The 21795-nt window shown below is 46.7% G+C and overlaps 2 protein-coding genes across 3 annotated transcripts in view; one reads left to right on the top strand and one right to left on the bottom strand.

The window, feature by feature from the left end:
• LOC308146993 (uncharacterized protein) overlaps positions 1 to 7037 on the top strand; it is a gene marked incomplete at both ends in the record, with an annotated part of 10994 nt that extends 3957 nt beyond the window's left edge. Inside the window, 10 exons of the mRNA XM_080519024.1 lie at positions 845 to 923; positions 1186 to 1283; positions 1378 to 1492; positions 1611 to 1758; positions 2864 to 2959; positions 3046 to 3209; positions 3335 to 3403; positions 4408 to 4483; positions 4582 to 5691; positions 6987 to 7037. Coding sequence (XP_080375150.1) covers positions 845 to 923; positions 1186 to 1283; positions 1378 to 1492; positions 1611 to 1758; positions 2864 to 2959; positions 3046 to 3209; positions 3335 to 3403; positions 4408 to 4483; positions 4582 to 5691; positions 6987 to 7037 — 2006 coding nt within the window. The remainder of the gene's footprint in view (positions 1 to 844; positions 924 to 1185; positions 1284 to 1377; positions 1493 to 1610; positions 1759 to 2863; positions 2960 to 3045; positions 3210 to 3334; positions 3404 to 4407; positions 4484 to 4581; positions 5692 to 6986) is intronic.
• Positions 7038 to 13931: 6894 nt separating this feature from the next.
• The window catches only part of stk26 (serine/threonine protein kinase 26), a 32379-nt gene continuing 24515 nt past the window's right edge, over positions 13932 to 21795 (bottom strand). The window contains exons 10-12 of one of the 2 annotated variants that reach the window (XM_080519154.1): positions 19529 to 19591; positions 18585 to 18712; positions 13932 to 15975 (exon numbers count right to left, since the gene is read on the bottom strand). In XM_080519154.1, coding sequence (XP_080375280.1) covers positions 15960 to 15975; positions 18585 to 18712; positions 19529 to 19591 — 207 coding nt within the window. In that variant the 3' untranslated portion in view covers positions 13932 to 15959. The remainder of the gene's footprint in view (positions 15976 to 18584; positions 18713 to 19528; positions 19592 to 21795) is intronic. The other variant, XM_080519155.1, reaches the window with a different exon arrangement.

Genomic DNA, 21795 nt, shown 5'->3' with positions numbered 1-21795 from the left:
TTGGGGTACTTTTGATCCGTTCTGACAAAAAGTCCCCGATTGGAGGTTCATATTTCGAAGGTTCGTACCTGTCAAAGGTTCTCGGATTGATTAGAACCTTTCAGACGTAGTCGATTCACCTCCAACCAGGGGGTTGTGGAAGTTTTTGATCTTGTCCTTAAAAAAAAGAGCTTGATTGGAGATTAGTACCTCTCAAAGGTACTAAAACCCCAACCAGAGACCTTGTGGGTCACTGTCGATCGGTTCTCTCCAGAAAGTCCCTGATTGGAGGTACGAACCCTTCAAAGCTTAGTACCTCTGGTACCTTTGGAAAGTTCTAACCCCCCCCCCAACCAGAGACCTTGTGGGTCACTGTCGATCGGTTCTCTCCAGAATATCCTTATTGAAGGTCGATACCTTTCAAATGTTGGTATCTTTTAAGTGCATTTTTCCACAACTGGGGACTTTTTGGGTGTTTTTAATAGTTTTTTCCCAAAAAGTCACTGATTGAAGGTGAGTACCTCTTGAAGGTGAGTACCTTTCAACGGTTCTAAACCCCAACCAGAGACTTTTTTGACTGATTTCTATTGGTTCTCCCCAGAAAGTCTCTGATTGGAGGTTAATATTTCAAAGGTTTTTGAAGGTACAAATACATTTCTGGAGTGTTTTTTCATCGGTTCTCCCAAAAAGTCTGTTTAGAGGCGAGTGTCTTTTGACGGTACCTTCTGACACCCAACGTTCCACAGAGGAACCCCAGAGTACCTGGAGAAACGGTCACTGTGGTCGAAATGCAGCTTTTGTGGACTTTTGCTGTAAATATTTCCGTGACCTTCTCCTTCTTTCCTTTTCCTTTCCTCTCTATTAGACACAAACGATTTATTCTTCAGGTTTATCGTCAAATTCTTCCCTCCGGATCCTGGACAGCTGAAGAGAGGCCTCACCAGGTCAGTGGTCGCTACGCGGAACACGGATTACACTGAAGTTAGGGTCACCGGTAGAAGGTTTTACTTCTAGATTATAGACTTTAGATTGTACTAAACAGAACATAGATTGAACTATAGGCTCCGCCCCCCCAACCTGATGAAAGAAGCTCTTTGTCCAAGAAGTGAAGCGATAACGCTCATGAAGAAAGCATGTTGGGAAAAAATGTAGAATTCAATGGCATGAAAACATAATACGCGTGTGTGTGTGTGTGTGTGTGTACAGGTATCTTTTCGCCCTACAGATAAAGCAGGACTTGTCCAACGGGAGCCTGACCTGCAATGACAACAGCGCCGCCCTGCTGGTCTCTCACATCCTGCAGTGTAAGCATCAAACACGAATCCAGACGCGTAGAATTTGAGCACAAAGGAGGATCAAAGAAGTGTGTGACGCGTCTTTACGCGTTCCGTGTTGCAGCAGAGCTCGGGGACTACGACGAGGACCTGGACTACCAGCACCTGGAGACGAAGCACTACGTTCCCAACCAGGAGTACCTGGACCACAAGATCCTCAAGTTCCACAAGAGGCACAGGTACGACGCGGGAACGCAGGGATTCCGAGGGGTTTGGATACCGAAGACCAAACCCCGGAGACGACCGCGCAAGTCTTTTGATCTGAAGGCGTCCTTGTGCTCTCGTCTCTTCCCGTAGGGGCGTGGCGCCGGCCGACTCCGACGTCCACCTGCTGGAGGTGGCAAGGAAGCTGGACATGTACGGCATCAGGCCGCATCCGGCGCACGACGGGGAGGGAATGAGGATCAACCTGGCCGTGACGCACTCTGGGGTTCTCGTGTTCCAGGTGTGGGGTCACGACTTCCATCTACACCTAGAGCTACACTCGGTAGAGCTACACCTAGAGCTACACTCGGTTCCATCTACACCTAGAGCTACACTCGGTTCCATCTACACATAGAGCTACACTCGGTAGAGCTACACTCGGTTCCATCTACACCTAGAGCTACACTCGGTAGAGCTACTCCTAGAGCTACACTCGGTTCCATCTACACCTAGAGCTACACTCGGTAGAGCTACTCCTAGAGCTACACTCGGTTCCATCTACACCTAGAGCTACACTCGGTAGAGCTACACCTGGAGCTACACTGGGTTCCATCTACACCTAGAGCTACACTCGGTAGATTCCATCTACACCTAGAGCTACACTCGGTAGAGCTACTCCTAGAGCTACACTCGGTAGAACTACACTCGGTTCCATCTACACCTAGAGCTACAATGGGTAGAGCTACTCCTAGAGCTATACTCGGTAGAGCTACACTCTCGGTAGAGCAACTCCTAGAGCTACACTCGGTAGAGCAACTCCTAGAGCTACACTCGGTAGAGCTTCACCTAGAGCTACACTCGGTAGAGCTACTCCTCCTCGAGCTACACTCGGTTCCATCTACTCCTAGAGCTACACTCGGTTCCATCTATTCCTAGAGCTACACTCGGTAGAGCAACTCCTAGAGCTACACTCGGTTCTATCTATTCCTAGAGCTTCACTCGGTAGAGCTACTCCTAGAGCTACACTCGGTTCCATCTATTCCTAGAGCTTCACTCGGTAGAGCATCTCCTAGAGCTACACTTGGTAGATCAACTCCTAGAGCTACACTCGGTAGAGCTACACCTAGAGCTACACTCGCTAGCCTATCAGTGCCTGTTGATGATGCAACGTGCCTACAGGGCCGCCATCTTGGAAAGGTCTCCCTCTGGAGCTGAACGTCAAGATCCCAGGATAGAAAATCCACAAAAGCCTCCGTAGCTCGCTTGCTAGTCCACGTAGCAACACGTAGTAATACCTCTTCTTAAAGCTGAGGAAAAGCTCTATTCCAGCTCGATATCAGCGGTAAAATGAGGTATTACTTGTTCCCGTGACCTTCAGGATGTTCTTTTTTTAATTTCCGTTCCAGGGAAACACAAAAATCAACACGTTCAGCTGGGCCAAGATCCGCAAGCTGAGCTTCAAACGGAAACACTTCCTCATCAAGCTGCACGACAAAGTCGGGGTGAGAACCTGAACCGAGAGCGCCGGCGGACTCTCACTGCCAAAGTTCGCGCGCGTTAAAACGTGTGGCCGCTGCGTTCTTTTCAGCCGCTGCGCAAGGACGTCCTGGAGTTCGCCATGGCCAGCCGGGACGTCTGCAAGTACTTCTGGAAGATGTGCGTGGAGTACCACGCCTTCTTCCGGCTGGCCGAGGAACCGGAGGCCACGCACAAGACGCTGCTGTCCTGCAAGGGCTCCACCTTCAGATACAGGTACAGAGACTCCCTTTGTACGACCCTCGTCTTTCAGGATGTGGCGCCGAAGTAAATCTGCTATTGAGACTGAATACCGTCCGGCGTTCCAGAGGACTTCATGTGGTTTCTTTGCCGTCTTGCAGCGGCAGGACGCAGAAACAGCTGCTGGAGTGTCTGGGGTCCGGGGAGAAGAAGCCTTCACACTTCGACAGGTGAGACTGGGAGAGGATCGTTTTATCAAAGTATTGAAGAGTCACCGCAGGAGGTCGTTTCACAAAACTGTCACGTTTAGCCTGTAATTGTTGGGAGCTGCTGTTTTTGTAACGAGTCATATTATGCAGTAACAGTACTGATCGTCTGCATACATGGACCCACGTCCCGGAAGTGTAGAAAGTGTGTTGTCGTTCGCTCTCTCTCTCTCTCTCGCTCTCTCTCTCCCTCTCTCTCTCTCTCTCTCCCTCCCCTCCCTCCCTCTCTCTCTCGCTCTCTCTCTCTCTCTCGCTCTCTCTCTCTCCCTCCCCTCCCTCCCTCCCTCTCTCTCTCGCTCTCTCTCTCTCTCGCTCTCCCTCCCCTCCCTCCCTCTCTCTCTCTCTCGCTCTCTCTCTCTCTCGCTCTCCCTCCCCTCCCTCCCTCTCTCTCTCTCACTCTCTCTCTCTCTCGCTCTCCCTCCCCTCCCTCCCTCTCTCTCTCGCTCTCTCTCTCTCTCGCTCTCCCTCCCCTCCCTCCCTCTCTCTCTCTCTCTCCCTCCCCTCCCTCCCTCTCTCTCTCTCTCGCTCTCTGTCTCTCTCGCTCTCCCTCCCCTCCCTCCCTCTCTCTCTCGCTCTCTCTCTCTCTCGCTCTCCCTCCCCTCCCTCCCTCTCTCTCTCTCGCTCTCTCTCTCTCTGTCCCTCTCTCTCTCTCTCTCTCTCTTTTAAAAAGTGTGTTGCTCAGCCAATCAGAAATCAAACCCTATATAGTGTCATCAGGGGTTCAGCCAATCACAATCAAGGTAGGCTCCTCCCCCCCTTTTGACTCCTCCCATAATCAGGCAGCGCTGCTCAGGCACATGGCGCCACGAGAGGAAGTACTTCCTCCATCTTCCCATAGATGGGCGGAGCCAGTCCAGCTCACACAGACACAGCAGATTGTGAATGCAGCTGCTAGGATCTGATGTTTTAATGGAGGAGAATGAAGGAGGAGGTGGATTTTAAAAGGTGATTAACCTCTTCCTGTCCAGGAGCGGCTGTCCGTCCGACTACAGCTCCAGACAATGTCAGTCGTCCCCCGACCTCCTAACCGACGTCTCCAAACAGGTGACGAGTCCTTCACTCACTCAAAACTATACTTTCTCATAAAAACCATCGCTTGTGAGTAATCTTGGCCCCTCCCCCCCTCCCCCCTCCCCCGCCAGCTGTACGAACACGCCCACCCGTTCCCCAGGACGAGCCGCGCCCTGGCGGTCCACAGCCAGGACGAGATGGACGCCCGTCCCCGAGTCCCGGACGACGTCGAGAGCGGCGAGCGGGGCGCCAAGCGCAGCCACTCCTCTGTCGAGGTCGGCCGGAGGCCACGCCCCCTCTACCAGGACACGCCGCCCTCGTCGCCCTACTACCCGTCCACGCCGTCGCCCAACACGAGGTCGGCGTCGGCGTCCCCGGCGGACGAGGCGCGGTGGGCGCGGGCCGGGGCGCAGCGGCAGGCGCAGCGGCTGGCCGGCGTCTACGGCAACCGGTCGCGGCGGCGCCCGAACCCGCAGCCGCACCCGGACGCCGCGCAGCGGCTCGTCCTGCTCTACCCCAACAGCCCCGCCTACCAGTACCGCCCGGTGCTGCCGTCGTTCCCCTTCGCCGGCTCCTCGCCGCTCGCCCGGCGCCCGTACCTGTCGGACTACGTGGCCGTGTCCTCGCTGGAGCGCTTCCCGACAATGAGGCGGCGGGACTACGTGGCGGCGGACGGCGTCCCGCGGCCGCCGTTCTACCCGCCGTCGATTTCGCCCATCAGACGGGGCGTCCGGCTCGTGGCCGGCGGCGGCGGCGGCGGCGGCGGCGGGCTGGGGCTAGCCAGGGTCTACCAGCCGGGAAGCAACGGGTCGAGGCCGCTGGGGCGTGCGGAGGCGGGGCACTACAGCGACGACTGCAGCTTCCTCCCGGGGCTGCCGCGCCGCGCGGCCAGCCAACCGGACGTGGACTTCTACGTCTCCAGGACGTCCAATCCCGCGTCCGAGTTCCGCCCGCTGGGCTACTACCCGCACCTGACGCGCCCCACCAGGCCCACCTACCTCCCGCTCAACTCCTCCCCCCTGCCGGAGCGCCCGGCGTCGCTGTGCATGCTAGGCGGCGGCGGCGGCGGCGGCGGCGCCGGGAGCTACAGCGACTCCGACCCGGAGGTCTTCTACCCGTACTACTGGCCGCCGCCGCCGCCGCTCATGGGCAAGGCGGCGCGGTCCGCCGGGCTCGCCAGGATGAGGTTTTCCTCCGGGAGCCTCCAGCTGGACGAGGAGGAAGAGGAGGAGGAGGAGGAGGTAAGAAAAGAGGTGAAGAAAATGGAAAAGAAAGAAACGAGTGAAGGGGAGGAGAAGAAAGGAACGAAGGTCACTCAAGTGAGGCTCTAGAGGAGGAGACCAGTTTCTAGATGATCAATGTGAAACGTGACGAGTCGCTTTCAGGTCACATGTACTTGTTTTGCCTTGTTTTTGTTTTGTTTTTGTTTTCTACTTCAACTCAAACCAGAGCGCTGCAGCGGCAAACTCTGGAAGAAAAAAAAAAAAAAAAAACGTGACAGTGGAAAAAAAAAATGTGTGAACGTGACGCCTTCGTGACGATTTCCTGGATCGTGGATTTTTGTAGCGTAAAAGTGAAATTTGTTTCACCGACGTGTGTCAATAAAATATCTACAATCGAGAAGGAAGTTGTGATGTTTTAACCCCGAGTGGGAAACGCAAAACTTTGGTCGTGTTTTAAGTGTCCGTTGCCACGACGACGACGACGACGCTTAGAAAGATCTACTTTCCAACAACAAAACTGCAAGAAACAAGAGTTTCTGCCTCCATCAAACTGCAGAGTAATCATGTATAAATACTCTTCGCCACAAGATGGCAGCACAGAACCTAGAGACAAAATGTTAGGAGTGTTTTTCAACCTTTTTCGAGCCAAGGCACACTTTTGGAAAAATCTGGAGGGACACCACCACCTGAAAATGTTGAAATGGTAAACTCTGTAGCCTCTATTAACAATATAAGTCATTCTCATCAAAGACATCAAAGTCATTCTCATCAAAGACATCAAAGTCATTCTCATCAAAGTTTTATCAACAGGAATCCAGTAAATCCAGAAAGCAAGGACTTTTTTTAATAGTGCCTCCCTCAGTGTGAAACCTGGACCTGATGGATGAAGAGCTGAGATCCTGGTTTTCAAAAACTTCTCCATCACTGTCACTGACACAGTACTTTGATACAAGATGGTAGCAGGAGGTGGAGATGAATCACACTGACGTCTGTCACTTTACATTTCACCGGCAAAGTTCTGTGCTGCCCTCTAGTGGTGAAGAGTATTTATACATCATTACTCTGCAACACACTGTCGCTGTGAGAGCAAAGGTTTTTTTAGAAAGAAATGTGAAATGTGATAATTTCCCACGACTCAGCTGACGATCTGGAGGAAACACCAGAGGTTGAGAAACTCTGGTCTGATCTACACGTGATGGTGATGCTAGTTTGTTTTTTGGTCTTTTTTGTAACTTTCTCTGGATTCGTTCGGTGCTGCTGGTGGCTTTGGGGGCAGTTTTTGATTGTAAAGTGTTGACGGGTTCAAACTGCAGGAAACACTGGGAGACGATGTGACGGTGAAGCTGCTCAGCTGCTGTGGATGAAGTACTGCTGCATAGTAGAGCCTTACATTGGATTCTGATTGTGTACTTACTGTAGGACATAATGTGTGTGTGTGTGTGTGTGGGGGGGGGGGGGGGGGGACTGGCCCTGATAATCCATCTACGACCACCAGATGTCACTTTATTGACCCGTAATCTGAAATTATATAGAAGAAGATGCTCTATAATCTGGATTAGTGGAGGTAAAGGCCCCGTGTACAGTTTTTTCCAGTACAAAGATATTATTCTTTTATTGTTTCAGAAAAGTTTCCCCACATTTTGAAAATGACATCCGTTTCCATGGGAACATCAGAAATGCTGAAAACAACGCAGCTTTGTATCTCTGCAGTCGCCCTGGTACCTGTTACCGTGACAACACCAGAACATGAAAGCTCACTGTGAACATCAAAGCCGTGGATCATGTTATGCCTTGTTAGTGAACATGAAAGTCCCTTGATCATGTTATGATGTCATGTGAACATGAAAGCCTTGGATCATGTTATGATGTCATGGGAACATGATGGCTTTGATGTCCGCAGGTATAAAAGCCCACGAGGTTCCAGAGGTGTTCAGTTCATCTCAGAGACAGATCGATACTACATTGCAGTGGAAAGCAGCTTTACGAGTTTTACGAGTTTTACGAATTTTACGAATTTTACGAGTTTTACGAATTTTACGAGTTTTACGAATTTTACGAATTTTACGAGTTTTCCGAGTTACAAGTCAAAACATGTCGCAGGATTTTGCTTCAGGAATGGAAAGCGCACAGCAGACGACTGCGGGACGCAGTTGTGATGCAATCAAACAATTGAAAAACGAGCTCAGCTTTTACAGAACGTTGAGCAACGACCAGATGGAGAATTACATGAAGCTCTGGCGTCGACTAAGGAGCGTGGAGGAAGACCGAGAACAACTGGCCCAAGCTCTGGAGGGGTCCAAAGGGGACGTGGAGGGGGAAGTGGACACTCAGGGGGAGGACAGAGTTGAAGACGGATCGGGAATGCATTGCCAGTGCAAGAAGGATCTGGGCCAGCTTCCTCCAGTCGTCTGCAGCTTGAAAGACGATGAGAAGCTGCTGAAAGAGAAGGAGGAGTTGAGCAGCCGGGTCGGAGCTCTGGAGTTAGAAGTGGACGTCCTCAAAAGTGCCTTGGACAGTAAGGAGACGGAGTGTGGCGATCAAGCAAAGGAACTGAAGGAAATGAAGGAAATGTATGAGGATGTAACAACCGCCAACACCAACCTGGAGACGTACGTGGATGACCTGGAGGAGTACGTAGCTGAGGAGAAGAGGTCCAAGGTCCAACTGCTGAGGTCCAACTCCGAACTGCACTGGGCCACGGCCGACCTGCACTGGTCCAAGGCTGACCTGGAAGAGTCCAAGGCCCAACTGGAAGAGTCCAAGGTCCAACTGGAGAGGACGATGGAAACCAAGCTGAAGGAAGCAGCTGAGGAGAAATCCGCCCTGCAGTCTGAGTACGAGGAGGAAGTCCGTCAACTTTCTGCAGTCGTCTCCAGTCTGAAAGACGAGAATGAGAACCTGCTGAGAGAGAAGGACGAAGACTTCAGCAGCCGGGTCAGAACTCTGGAGACCAAACTGGAAAAGTTGGACTCTGAACTCCAAGACAAGGACCAACGGCTGAGAGACAAGGACCAGGAGGTTCAGGCCTTGGAAAAGAGTCTCCAGTCACAAAGTGAAGACCTGGAACTCAAGGAGACCGAGTGCGAGTACCTGAAAAAGGAACTGAAGGACGATGCAACGATCCACTGGACCAACCTGGAGATGTACGTGGGTCAAATGGAGAGGTCCAAGGCTGAGGAGGAGAGGTCCAAGGCCCAACTGGAGAGGACGATGGAAACCAAGCTGAAGGAAGCAGCTGAGGAGAAATCCGCCCTGCAGTCTGCGTACGAGGAGGAAGTCCGTCAACTTTCTGCAGTCGTCTCCAGTCTGAAAGACGAGAATGAGAAGCTGCTGAAACAGAGGGATGAGGAGGTTCAGGCCTTGGAAAAGAGTGTCCAGTTAGAAAGAGAAGAAAATGAGAGGAAGTTGCAGGAGAAAGACGGTGAAATCAACCAGCTGTCGTACGCCTTGAATGAGGCAGAGCTGGGCGAGGAGATGCTCATAGAGGAATGTACCACCAAGAATCACACGCTCCAAGTGAAACTGGAAACCATCACAAAAAGGGTGGACAAGACAATCACGCTACATAGAGAAGAAACTGAGCAGAAGTTGAAGGAGCGAGACGACAAAATCAATGAGCTGTCGTACGCCTTGAGTCATCAGGCAGAGCTGCACAAGGACTACATAGAGGTCAGTGTCACCAACACTCACCAGCTCGAGTTGGAAGTGGAAACCCTCACGAATGACCTGGAACTCAAGGAGACCGAGTGCGAGTACCTCAAAAAGGAAGTGCAGGAACTGAAGGAAATGCATGAGTATGCAACAACTGTCAGCACCAACCTGGAGACGTACGTGGATCACCTGGAGGAGTCCATAGCTGAGGAGGAGAGGTCCAAGGCCCAACTGGAGAGGACGATGGAAACCAAGCTGAAGGAAGCAGCTGAGGAGAAATCCGCCCTGCAGTCTGCGTACGAGGAGGAAGTCCGTCAACTTTCTGCAGTCGTCTCCAGTCTGAAAGACGAGAATGAGAAGCTGCTGAGACAGAAGGATGAGGAGGTTCAGGCCTTGGAAAAGAGTGTCCAGTCACAAAGTGAAGAAACTGAGACGAGGTTACAGGAGAGAGCTGAACAAATCGCTCAGCTGCTGCAGGCCTATCGTACTCAGGTACAAAAGTACCAAGAGCACATGGGCGACTGTGAGGAGAAAACTCATGACCTTCAGTTAGAAGTGGACGTCCTCAAAAGTGCCTTGGACAGTAAGGAGACGGAGTGTGGCGATCGAAAGAAGGAACTGAAGGAACTGAAGAAAATGTATGAGTATGTAACAACCGTCAACACCAACCTGGAGACGTACGTGGATCACCTGGAGGAGGAGCACGTAGCTGAGGAGGAGAGGTCCAAGGTCCAACAGGAAGAGTCCAAGGCCGACCTGGAAGAGTCCAAGGCCCAACTGGAGAGGACGATGGAAACCAAGCTGAAGGAAGCAGCTGAGGAGAAATCCGCCCTGCAGTCTGAGTACGAGGAGGAAGTCCGTCAACTTTCTGCAGTCGTCTCCAGTCTGAAAGACGAGAATGAGAAGCTGCTGAGACAGAAGGAGGAGGAGGTTCAGGCCTTGGAAAAGAGTGTCCAGTTAGAAAGAGAAGAAAATGAGAGGAAGTTGCAGGAGAAAGACGGTGAAATCAACCAGCTGTCGTACGCCTTGAATGAGGCAGAGCTGGGCGAGGAGATGCTCATAGAGGAATGTACCACCAAGAATCACACGCTCCAAGTGAAACTGGAAACCATCACAAAAAGGGTGGACAAGACAATCACGCTACATAGAGAAGAAACTGAGCAGAAGTTGAAGGAGCGAGACGACAAAATCAATGAGCTGTCGTACGCCTTGAGTCATCAGGCAGAGCTGCACAAGGACTACATAGAGGTCAGTGTCACCAACACTCACGAGCTGGAATTGGAAGTGGAAACCCTCACGAATGACCTGGAACTCAAGGAGACCGAGTGCGAGGACCTGAAAAAGGAAGTGCAGGAACTGAGGGAAATGCATGAGTATGCAACAACTGTCAGCACCAACCTGGAGACGTACGTGGATCACCTGGAGGAGTCCATAGCTGAGGAGGAGAGGTCCAAGGCCCAACTGGAAGAGTCCAAGGCCCAACTGGAAGAGTCCAAGGCCCAACTGGAAGAGTCCAAGGCCCAACTGGAGAGGACGATGGAAACCAAGCTGAAGGAAGCAGCTGAGGAGAAATCCGCCCTGCAGTCTGAGTACGAGGAGGAAGTCCGTCAACTTTCTGCAGTCGTCTCCAGTCTGAAAGACGAGAATGAGAAGCTGCTGAGACAGAAGGAGGAGGAGGTTCAGGCCTTGGAAAAGAGTGTCCAGTTAGAAAGAGAAGAAAATGAGAGGAAGTTGCAGGAGAAAGACGGTGAAATCAACCAGCTGTCGTACGCCTTGAATGAGGCAGAGCTGGGCGAGGAGATGCTCATAGAGGAATGTACCACCAAGAATCACACGCTCCAAGTGAAACTGGAAACCATCACAAAAAGGGTGGACAAGACAATCACGCTACATAGAGAAGAAACTGAGCAGAAGTTGAAGGAGCGAGACGACAAAATCAATGAGCTGTCGTACGCCTTGAGTCATCAGGCAGAGCTGCACAAGGACTACATAGAGGTCAGTGTCACCAACACTCACCAGCTGGAATTGGAAGTGGAAACCCTCACGAATGACCTGGAACTCAAGGAGACCGAGTGCGAGGACCTCAAAAAGGAAGTGCAGGAACTGAAGGGCGATGTAACGACCATCAGGACCAACCTGGAGACGTCCCTGGATCAACTAGAGAGGTCCAAGGCTGCTCTGGAGTCCAAACAAGAACAGTTGGACGTGGAAACCCTCAAAAGTGACCTGGAACTCAAGGAGACCGAGTGCGAGGACCTGAAAAAGGAAGTGCAGGAACTGAAGGACGATGTAACGACCATCAGGACCAACCTGGAGACGTCCCTGGATCAACTAGAGAGGTCCAAGGCTGCTCTGGAGTCCAAACAAGAACAGTTGGACGTGGAAACCCTCAAAAGTGACCTGGAACTCAAGGAGACCGAGTGCAAGGACCTCAAAAAGGAAGTGCAGGACATGAATGACGGTCTAGCAAAAATCAGGACCAACTTAGAGATGTCCCAGGATATACTAGAGAAGTCCAAGGCTGCTTTGGAGATGAAACAAGTACAGTGGCACTTTGAACTCCAATACAAGGACCAACGGCTGAGAGACAAGGTTCAGGAGGTCCGGGCCTTGGAAAAGAGTCTCCGGTTAGAAAGAGAAGAAAATGAGGGGAAGTTAAAGCAGAGAGACGACAAAATCCATGACCTGGAACTCAAGGAGACCGAGTGCGAGGACCTGAAAAAGGAAGTGCAGGAACTGAAGGACGATGCAACGACCATCAGGACCAACCTGGAGAGCACCAGGACCGACCTGGAGAGCACCAGGGTGGACCTGGAGAGCACCAGGACCAACCTGGAGAGCATCAAGGTGGACCTGGAGAGCACCAGGGTGGACCTGGAGAGAGCCCAGGCTCAGCTCCAGCAGGTGAAGGTCACTCAGCTGGAGGAGGCCGGGGAACACAAGTTTGTCCTGCGGTCGGAGTTTGAGCAGAAGGTCAGTGAGCTCAGTTCAGAGGTCAGCAGTTTGGAGGAGGACAAGGAGAAACTGCTGAAACAGAAGGAGGAGGAGGTCCAGGCCTTGGAAAAGAGTTTCCAGCTAGAAAGAGAAGAGAATGAGAAGATGTCTCAGGAGAAAGACGAACACCTCGATGAGGTGCTGCTGGTCTTTCACAAGCTGGAACAAAAGTACTGCGACCACATGGACGACTGTGAGAGCAACACCCGGGACCTGGAACTCCGACTGTTGACTCTCCAAGGTTCCTTGGACACATAAGAGACGGAGTCCAAGACTCCACTGCTCCGCCTTCCCGGACTTCTTCACCTCCACTTTTTCTTTCCCACAGTCGCAAATAAATGTAAATGTAAATAATCGCTTGTTCCCGTGAGTTTGTTTGGTTTTTTTCTCCGTTAAAAGAAGAAATGTGTCGTTTCCTGCCGCGTCAATAAAGTTGAGTTGAATTGAATCTCTCGGAGACGGAGAGAACGACGGGTGATGGTGGACAGAGCGGAGAGGGAGGAGAACGCCGCCAAGTCATCCAGGAGAACGGGGATGGAGGGATGGAGGGATGGAGGGATGGAGTGAAAGAGGGGAAGAGTTCGAGACGAACTGTTGGTTCAGAAGGAAGAAACTGACGAAACCTGAAAACCCCCAAAGTTAGTTTGTAGATTTACCGTATTTTCTGGACTAAATCAAACTTTTTTGTTGTTTTTTTTGGCTCCTCGTGTGATTTATTTATCAAAATGTGTTTTAATCACTGGTGGGAAAGGATTTTTCGTTGTTTTTATATAATTTAATAATCACTTTACATTTCACCGGCAAAGTTCTGTGCTGCCCTCTAGTGGTGAAGAGTATTTATACAGGATTACTCTGCAACACACTGTCGCTGTGAGAGCAAAGGTTGTTTTAGAAAATAATGTGAAATGTGATAATTTCCCACGACTCAGCTGACGATCTGGAGGAAACACCAGAGGGTGAAGAACTCTGTTAGGCTGTGCCTTTGAAATGTAAAGTGACAGACGTCAGTGTGGTTCATCTCCACCTCCTGCTACCATCTTGTATCAAAGTACTGTGTCAGTGACAGTGATGGAGAAGTTTTTGAAAACCAGGATCTCAGCTCTTCATCCATCAGGTCCAGGTTTCACACTGAGGGAGGCACTATTAAAAAAAAGTCCTTGCTTTCTGGATTTACTGGATTCCTGTTGATAAAACTTTGATGAGAATGACTTTGATGTCTTTGATGAGAATGACTTTGATGTCTTTGATGAGAATGACTTCGATGTCTTTGATGAGAATGACTTTATATTGTTAATAGAGGCTACAGAGTTTCACATTTTAACACGTTGATGCTAAATATCCTGTCAGGTAGCGACAAAACTGTGTGAAACATTGAGCTCGTCTCCATGGCAACAGACGCTGATCTTTGATCTCCACAAGGCGCGTCTCTCTCATGAGCTTCGTACGGGAAACTTCTTCGCGGTTTTTGTGGATTTACTCGAAAAATGGTAAACCGTTAAACGTCAGCCGGCGCCAACCTGTGGACTAACATGAAAGCGACATCGTTCTCGGCGCTAATGCTGTTGCCATGGAAACAGAAAAGCAAAAGAAATAACGAGAGAACGCAACAAAAGTCTCAATCAAACTTAAATATTTATTCATAAAACTCTAAAGTCCCGCTACAAAAAAAAAACAAAAGTACATTCCTGTAAAATCTTACATCTTTCATTGTCCACGTTTCCCCCGACAGACATTCTGGAAATCCCTTATCATATAAAACAGGCAAACATGTACAGCTACCAAGTTTTTATAGTGTCTTTGGTACAAACTGTGGGTAATACCTCTGATTACAGCTCCCATCGCAGCAGAATCCCAGAAAAACGATGAAATCTTCGCCCATTTACTTCAAGATATAAAACAACTACAGGATTTCGTTCATTGTGACGCAATAAAAAAACAAAAACACGCAAAAAAGGCCCTTTTCCACTCGTTTGCTTACAAAAACTTTGATTCTTACTTTCGATGCTCAAAATTTGCAAAACAACGTACAAAAGCGACAACAAAACGATAGCGCGCTAACTGGCGAGGAAGCTACTAGCCGTCTAGCCCAGCTAGCGTCTGGTAGCGAACAAAATCTGGAAACAGGCTGAAAGCCGATTTGATTTGAACATGTTGAATCAAGTAATAATTTTTAGGAAAACGTAAAGAAATTCGGCATAAAGAGGGTAGATGTTGCCGATTATTTTATCTACGGAAACGGCTAGCAAGCTTATTAGCTGTCTCGATACGTTGGCGTCTTCTGGCTCAATAAAAAAAAAGTCTTCGGCTGATTCATACTTTCTTTGGATTTTTTTTAACTATTATGAAGAAAATCTGTCAAATTTAAAGCATAGCAGTAGTTTTCATTCAAATTTGGTAAAACTGGGAAATTCTAAAACGTAATATCTCGTAACAACTCCGATAGCAAAATGCTAAACTCAGTTAGCGCCTAAAAACGATTCCCAAAATAGCCACACAGAATGGATTTGTTAAAAAAAAAAAAAAAAAAATGTGAGAAACATAATTTCACATATTTGGTCGAAGTCAGAAATTTAGCGGGAGTAAAGTGCGTAGCATTTCAGGAAGCTGCGGCGTTAGCTTGGTGGCCGCTTAGCTGTGCATCAGGCCTGCGCTAGCTAAAGCTAAATAAAACTAATCACAATAACAAACATGATTCATTTTCACGTCTTAAAAGTGATTAATCTATTTTTTTTTATACTATTTTTAGAATATCCATTACAGAAAATGCCGATGACTCAAGCTAGCATTATTAGCGGAACACAAATGCTAAAGCCCGTTAGCTCACAAAGACATATTTGAATGATTAAAAATGATTATTTTCACATTTTATTTTCCCGGGAAATCCTAAACGTATTCTTTTTATTAGCAACTTTGGAGAGACATGCATGAAGCTAAAAGCTCAAAACTTAACGAAGCAACGCCACTGGCTAGCTCGCGAGCTAACCGCTGCATGAAATCGCCAGAATCCGGAAACTGGTTTATCTTTAACAATTTCTAACGCAGGTGCAGTGAAGGTTTGCGTGTCACCACACCGTATATGAGGAACCTGTGACCTTGAATGCGTCGTGGCACTCGGGGAACTGTAATTAAAAAGCATTGCTGGAGAGAAGAAAACGGAACGTTGGCATATAAACCGTCTCAAGTGCTGCCGAAACCGAAACCGAAACCGAAACCCCCGGCGGACAGGAAACCCTTTTCTGCGTCAGATTCTCGACAAACGCTTGCGAAACGACTGAAGGCACATGTGGGGGTCGTGGTGGCGTTCAGGAAGATCGGGGTCCGACGACAAGAAGAGATTCCGACAAAATGGCGGGAAAAAAATGGCGGGAAAAAAAAAAAAAAAAGATGAATGTCTCATGAATCAAACGTCGGAGGGGAAAATGTCTTCAACTGCAGTGAATATACAAATATATATAAAATATAGTGTATATATTACATTAGTAGTGTGTGTGTGTGTGTGTGTGTGTGTGTGTGTGTGTGTGTGTGTGTGTGTGTGTGTGTGTGTGTGTGTGTGTAGGAGGAGAAGTCGCACAGCAAATCTCCTCAGTTTTCCTCAACCAGCAGCGTCACCGTACGGAGACAGTCTGTCTTCACTTCCTCCGTCAGTTTGTGGAGAATCTGTGTGAGTGGGGGAGGGGGAGGAGCGGGGGAGGGGGGAGGGGCGGGGGCAGGGGATTAGATCACATGATCACCATCAGAGGGAAATGCTAACGCTATACGTTCCAGTATTCCCGGTTTTTCGGAACTGGTGACGAGGCACTTGATTGAAGCACAACATGGCAACACAAAAAACAAAATGGCCGCCCGGAGAAAGTCTGGACTAAAAAGCGAAGATTCAGTTTATTAACCTTTTGTGGTACGGAAACCACATTGGGAAAAAATGTGCCAGGAGCTGAAAGTGCAGCGTCAGCACGCTTCTGTTCGGCTCACAACAACAACAACAATAACAACAACACGCGACTTTATTCCAACAAGCAGTAGAATTTTCCGTTGAGACGTATATTAACATTAACAAAAGTTAAAACCTGAATTCAGTTCAATATTAATGGGATCAGATCACATGACCACGATGGAGGAAACGCCGACGCCACGTTTCAAATCGTCCAAATGTTTCACTGCGACGCAACAGAAAAACAAAATGGCCGCCTCCGGGACGCTAGCCTCAACATACAGTTAAAAAAAATTTGTTTTAAACATTTTTGGGGGCGACAACTGAATTTTATGAACTCGTCGTTGCTTTGAAAACAAAATATTGACAAGTTGTATATTATTTTATACAATTTACAATTTATACTATAAACAAAATTATAAACAAAATGGCCGCCTCCAAGACGCTCGCCTCAACATACAGTAAAAAAAAATTGGTTTTAAACATTTTTAATGCGACAACTGAATTTTATGAACTCGTCGTTGCTTTGAAAACAAAATATTGACAAATTGTATATTATTTTATACAATTTACAATTTATATTATAAACAAAATGGCCACCTCCAGGAGGCTAGCCTCAACATACAGTTAAAAAAAAATTGGTTTTAAACATTTTTAATGCGACAACTGAATTTTCTGAACTCGTCGTTGCTCTAAAAACTAAATATTGACAAGTTGTATATTATTTTATACAATTTACAATTTATATTATAAACAAAATTATAAACAAAATGGCCGCTTCCAGGACGCTAGCCTCAACATACAGTTAAAAAAAAATTGGTTTTAAACATTTTTAATGCGACAACTGAATTTTCTGAACTCGTCGTTGCTTTGAAAACAAAATATTGACAAGTTGTATATTATTTTATACAATTTACAATTTATACTATAAACAAAATTATAAACAAAATGGCCGCCTCCAAGACGCTCGCCTCAACATACAGTAAAAAAAAATTGGTTTTAAACATTTTTAATGCGACAACTGAATTTTATGAACTCGTCGTTGCTTTGAAAACAAAATATTGACAAATTGTATATTATTTTATACAATTTACAATTTATATTATAAACAAAATGGCCACCTCCAGGAGGCTAGCCTCAACATACAGTTAAAAAAAAATTGGTTTTAAACATTTTTAATGCGACAACTGAATTTTCTGAACTCGTCGTTGCTCTAAAAACTAAATATTGACAAGTTGTATATTATTTTATACAATTTACAATTTATATTATAAACAAAATTATAAACAAAATGGCCGCTTCCAGGACGCTAGCCTCAACATACAGTTAAAAAAAAATTGGTTTTAAACATTTTTAATGCGACAACTGAATTTTATGAACTCGTCCTTGCTTTGAAAACAAAATATTGACAAGTTGTATATTATTTTATACAATTTACAATTTATATTATAAACAAAATTATAAACAAAATGGCCGCCTCCAGGACGCTAGCCTCAACATACAGTTAAAAAAAATTAGTTTTAAACATTTTTGGGGGCGACAACTGAATTTTATGAACTCGTCGTTGCTCTAAAAGCAAAATATTGACAAGTTGTATATTATTTTATACAATTTACAATTTATATTATAAACAAAATGGCCGCCTCCAGGAGGCTAGCCTCAACATGCAGTTAAAAAAAAATTGGTTTTAAACATTTTTAATGCGACAACTGAATTTTATGAACTCGTCGTTGCTCTAAAAACTAAATATTGACAACTTGTATATTATTTTATACAATTTACAATTTATATTATAAACAAAATTATAAACAAAATGGCCGCCTCCAGGACGCTAGCCTCAACATACAGTTAAAAAAAATTAGTTTTAAACATTTTTAATGCGACAACTGAATTTTCTGAACTCGTCGTTGCTCTAAAAACTAAATATTGACAAGTTGTATATTATTTTATACAATTTACAATATATACTATAAACAAAATTATAAACAAAATGGCCGCCTCCAAGACGCTCGCCTCAACATACAGTAAAAAAAAATTGGTTTTAAACATTTTTAATGCGACAACTGAATTTTATGAACTCGTCGTTGCTTTGAAAACAAAATATTGACAAATTGTATATTATTTTATACAATTTACAATTTATATTATAAACAAAATGGCCGCCTCCAGGAGGCTAGCCTCAACATGCAGTTAAAAAAAAATTGGTTTTAAACATTTTTAATGCGACAACTGAATTTTATGAACTCGTCGTTGCTCTAAAAACTAAATATTGACAAGTTGTATATTATTTTAAAAATTACAATATAATTTCCTTAAAAACAGGAAAAAGCCAGGGTACCTGGCGATGATGTGTTTGACCATCCGGTCCGTGATTCCTGGACACACTTCCTCGGCCAATCGGATGTTGCGTTCCAGCTCCTCGATGGCGAGTCGCTGCTCCGGCTGCTCCTTGTGCTGCTCCTTCAGCTGCACCAACACAAACATTCAAACACTTTAACTCACGATTAACTTCATTACATCCTTCAGGGTTTAAAAAAAAAAAAACAATTTAAAAATATTTCCAATGAAAAATATAAGAAAGGTTTGAAGAAAAAGTCGCTATTATTTTGAAAGGAACAGACGTCTTTAAAAAAAAAAAAAAAACAGCTTTAATTCTGAAGCGGCGACAGGAAGCAGTTCATGTAATGCAACTTTTACAAAAGAAGTAAAAGAATTCAAGGAACACATAAAATCTGCAACGTTACAAAAGTGTGAAAATAAGATTTTAATATAAATAATATGACATGTTAGATATTTGATTGGAGCAAATGTGAAAAATTATGGGTTTTTTCTCGATTATTTTTTATTGTAAATTATAAATACTGCAGATAAAACGCTTAAAATATATGTAAATATTTAGAACGTTAAACATTAAGAGACTGATGTGAAGCGATTGAAAGGCGACTTAGGGAAAGATATATATATATATATATATATATATATATATATATATATATATATATATATATATATATATATGTATTCTGTTTCTTTTTATTCAAAATGTGTTGATTTGATTTGATTTTTTACTTTTGAATGAAATAAAGAATTAAAATAAAAAACCACACTGTAAATATCTTGCATATCTTTTAGTCACTTGGACTTTTTAACTCGTAAAGTTTTGGAATCTTTATTTTGTCGTCTTCTTTACCGTTTTACATCAAATCTCACAACAACAACTCTTATTGTGGAAACGATTCGCGGCAGTAAATATGACGAGTTCAGCAGCAGAGTTCAGCTCACCTCGCTGAAGACGGGAGACATGACGGTGGACAAACTGGTGGACTTACTCATCTGATCCTGAGCCTGCAGGGATGAAGAGCAGGAGGATGAAGAGCGGGAGGATGAAGAGCAGGAGAGCAGGAGGATGAAGAGCGGGAGGATGAAGAGCGGGAGGATGAAGAGCGGGAGGATGAAGAGCAGGAGGGTGAAGAGCAGGAGGGTGAAGAGCGGGAGGATGAAGAGCAGGAGGATGAAGAGCGGGAGGGTGAAGAACGGGAGGGTGAAGAGCGGGAGGATGAAGAGCAGGAGGATGAAGAGCGGGAGGATGAAGAGCGGGAGGGTGAAGAGCGGGAGGATGAAGAGCGGGAGGGTGAAGAGCGGGAGGATGAAATGCGGGAGGATGAAGAGCAGGAGGATGAAGAGCAGGAGGATGAAGAGCAGAAGGATGAAGAGCAGGAGAGCAGGAGGATGAAGAGCGGGAGGATGAAGAGCGGGAGGGTGAAGAGCGGGAGGATGAAGAGCAGGAGGATGAAGAGCGGGAGGATGAAGAGCGGGAGGGTGAAGAGCAGGAGAGCAGGAGGATGAAGAGCGGGAGGATGAAGAGCGGGAGGATGAAGAGCGGGAGGATGAAGAGCAGGAGGATGAAGAGCGGGAGGATGAAGAGCGGGAGGATGAAGAGCAGGAGGATGAAGTGCGGGAGGATGAAGAGCAGGAGGATGAAGAGCAGGAGGATGAAGAGCAGAAGGATGAAGAGCGGGAGGATGAAGAGCAGGAGGATGAAGAGCGGGAGGGTGAAGAGCGGGAGGGTGAAGAGCGGGAGGATGAAGAGCGGGAGGATGAAGAGCGGGAGGATGAAGTGCGGGAGGATGAAGAGCAGGAGGATGAAGAGCAGGAGGATGAAGAGCAGAAGGATGAAGAGCGGGAGGATGAAGAGCAGGAGGATGAAGAGCGGGAGGATGAAGAGCGGGAGGGTGAAGAGCGGGAGGGTGAAGAGCGGGAGGGTGAAGAGTGGGAGGATGAAGAGCGGGAGGATGAAGTGCGGGAGGATGAAGAGCAGGAGGATGAAGAGCAGGAGGATGAAGAGCAGGAGGATGAAGAGCAGGAGGGTGAAGAGCGGGAGGATGAAGAGCAGGAGAGCAGGAGGATGAAGAGCACCGTCACTTTCATGTCATATGTTGACAGACGTCTTGAAAATTGACCAACTTTTATGAAATTTCAGTGAAACTTTACGAAAGTCTGAGTCGTTTGTACACAAAGTTGAAGTTGTGTCAAAAACTGGACTCGTTCTGTTGACGAGGTTTAATGACGACAACTTAGAATAGTAAGATATTTAAACTACTAGTGTGGTAGTCCAGAGTCCAGACCAAGACCAAGACCAAGACCAGACCAAGACCAAGACCAGACCAAGACCAGACCAAGACCAAGACCAGACCAAGACCAAGACCAGAGCAGACCAGGACCAGGTCAGGACCGAATCAAGACCAAGACTTTAAGGGTTCAGGACCGAATCAAGACCAAGACTTTAAGAGACCAAGATTTAGGAAAAGTGTCTGTACTGGTCCTGAGTACTATGAAAATAATCTACCATTACTGTTTTAGCATTTTTTTTTTAAATATGTAGCGATATTAGCTATTTTAGCTAATTTGAGTCTTACGATATTTAGTTTCTCAAAAATTAAATTTTTTTGCTCCTTATCTCTTAAAGACTTTTTTTCAAGTTACTGTAGTCTTTTTTAGTCAACTTCTTTTTTAAAGCATTTTTAGTCGTTTTAACAATTTTTAATTTTGTCACCTTTCTCGAAAATGAAGGAAACAACAAAATTAGAGAAAGGTGACAAAATTATTTTTTTTTTAAACCATTTTTAGTCATTTTAACAATTTTTAATTTCGTCACCGTTCTCCAATTTTGTTGTTTCCTTCTTTTTCCATCGATTTCTTATTTATTTATTTTTAAACATTTCTAGCTTTGGTCCTGATCCAAGACTCTGAGGAACCGGTCCGAACAGGAGAACCGACGGACTACGAGCACGTCGACTCTGCTGGTCGGAGTCAGGCGGGTTCCAGCAGTTCCCAGACAGACGAGAGACGACGGAGACGGCAGAGACGACGGAGACGACAGAGACGGCGGAGACGACGGGTTCCAGCAGTTCCCAGACAGACGAGAGACGGCGGAGACGGCGGGTTCCAGCAGTTCCCAGACAGACGAGAGACGGCGGAGACGGCGGGTTCCAGCAGTTCCCAGACAGACGAGAGACGACGGAGACGGCAGAGACGACGGAGACGGCGGG

The sequence above is a fragment of the Blennius ocellaris genome (genome assembly GCF_963422515.1).
Source record: "Blennius ocellaris genome assembly, chromosome: 23".
NCBI lineage: Eukaryota > Metazoa > Chordata > Actinopteri > Blenniiformes > Blenniidae > Blennius > Blennius ocellaris.
This window is presented reverse-complemented; position numbering and strand designations above follow the sequence as displayed.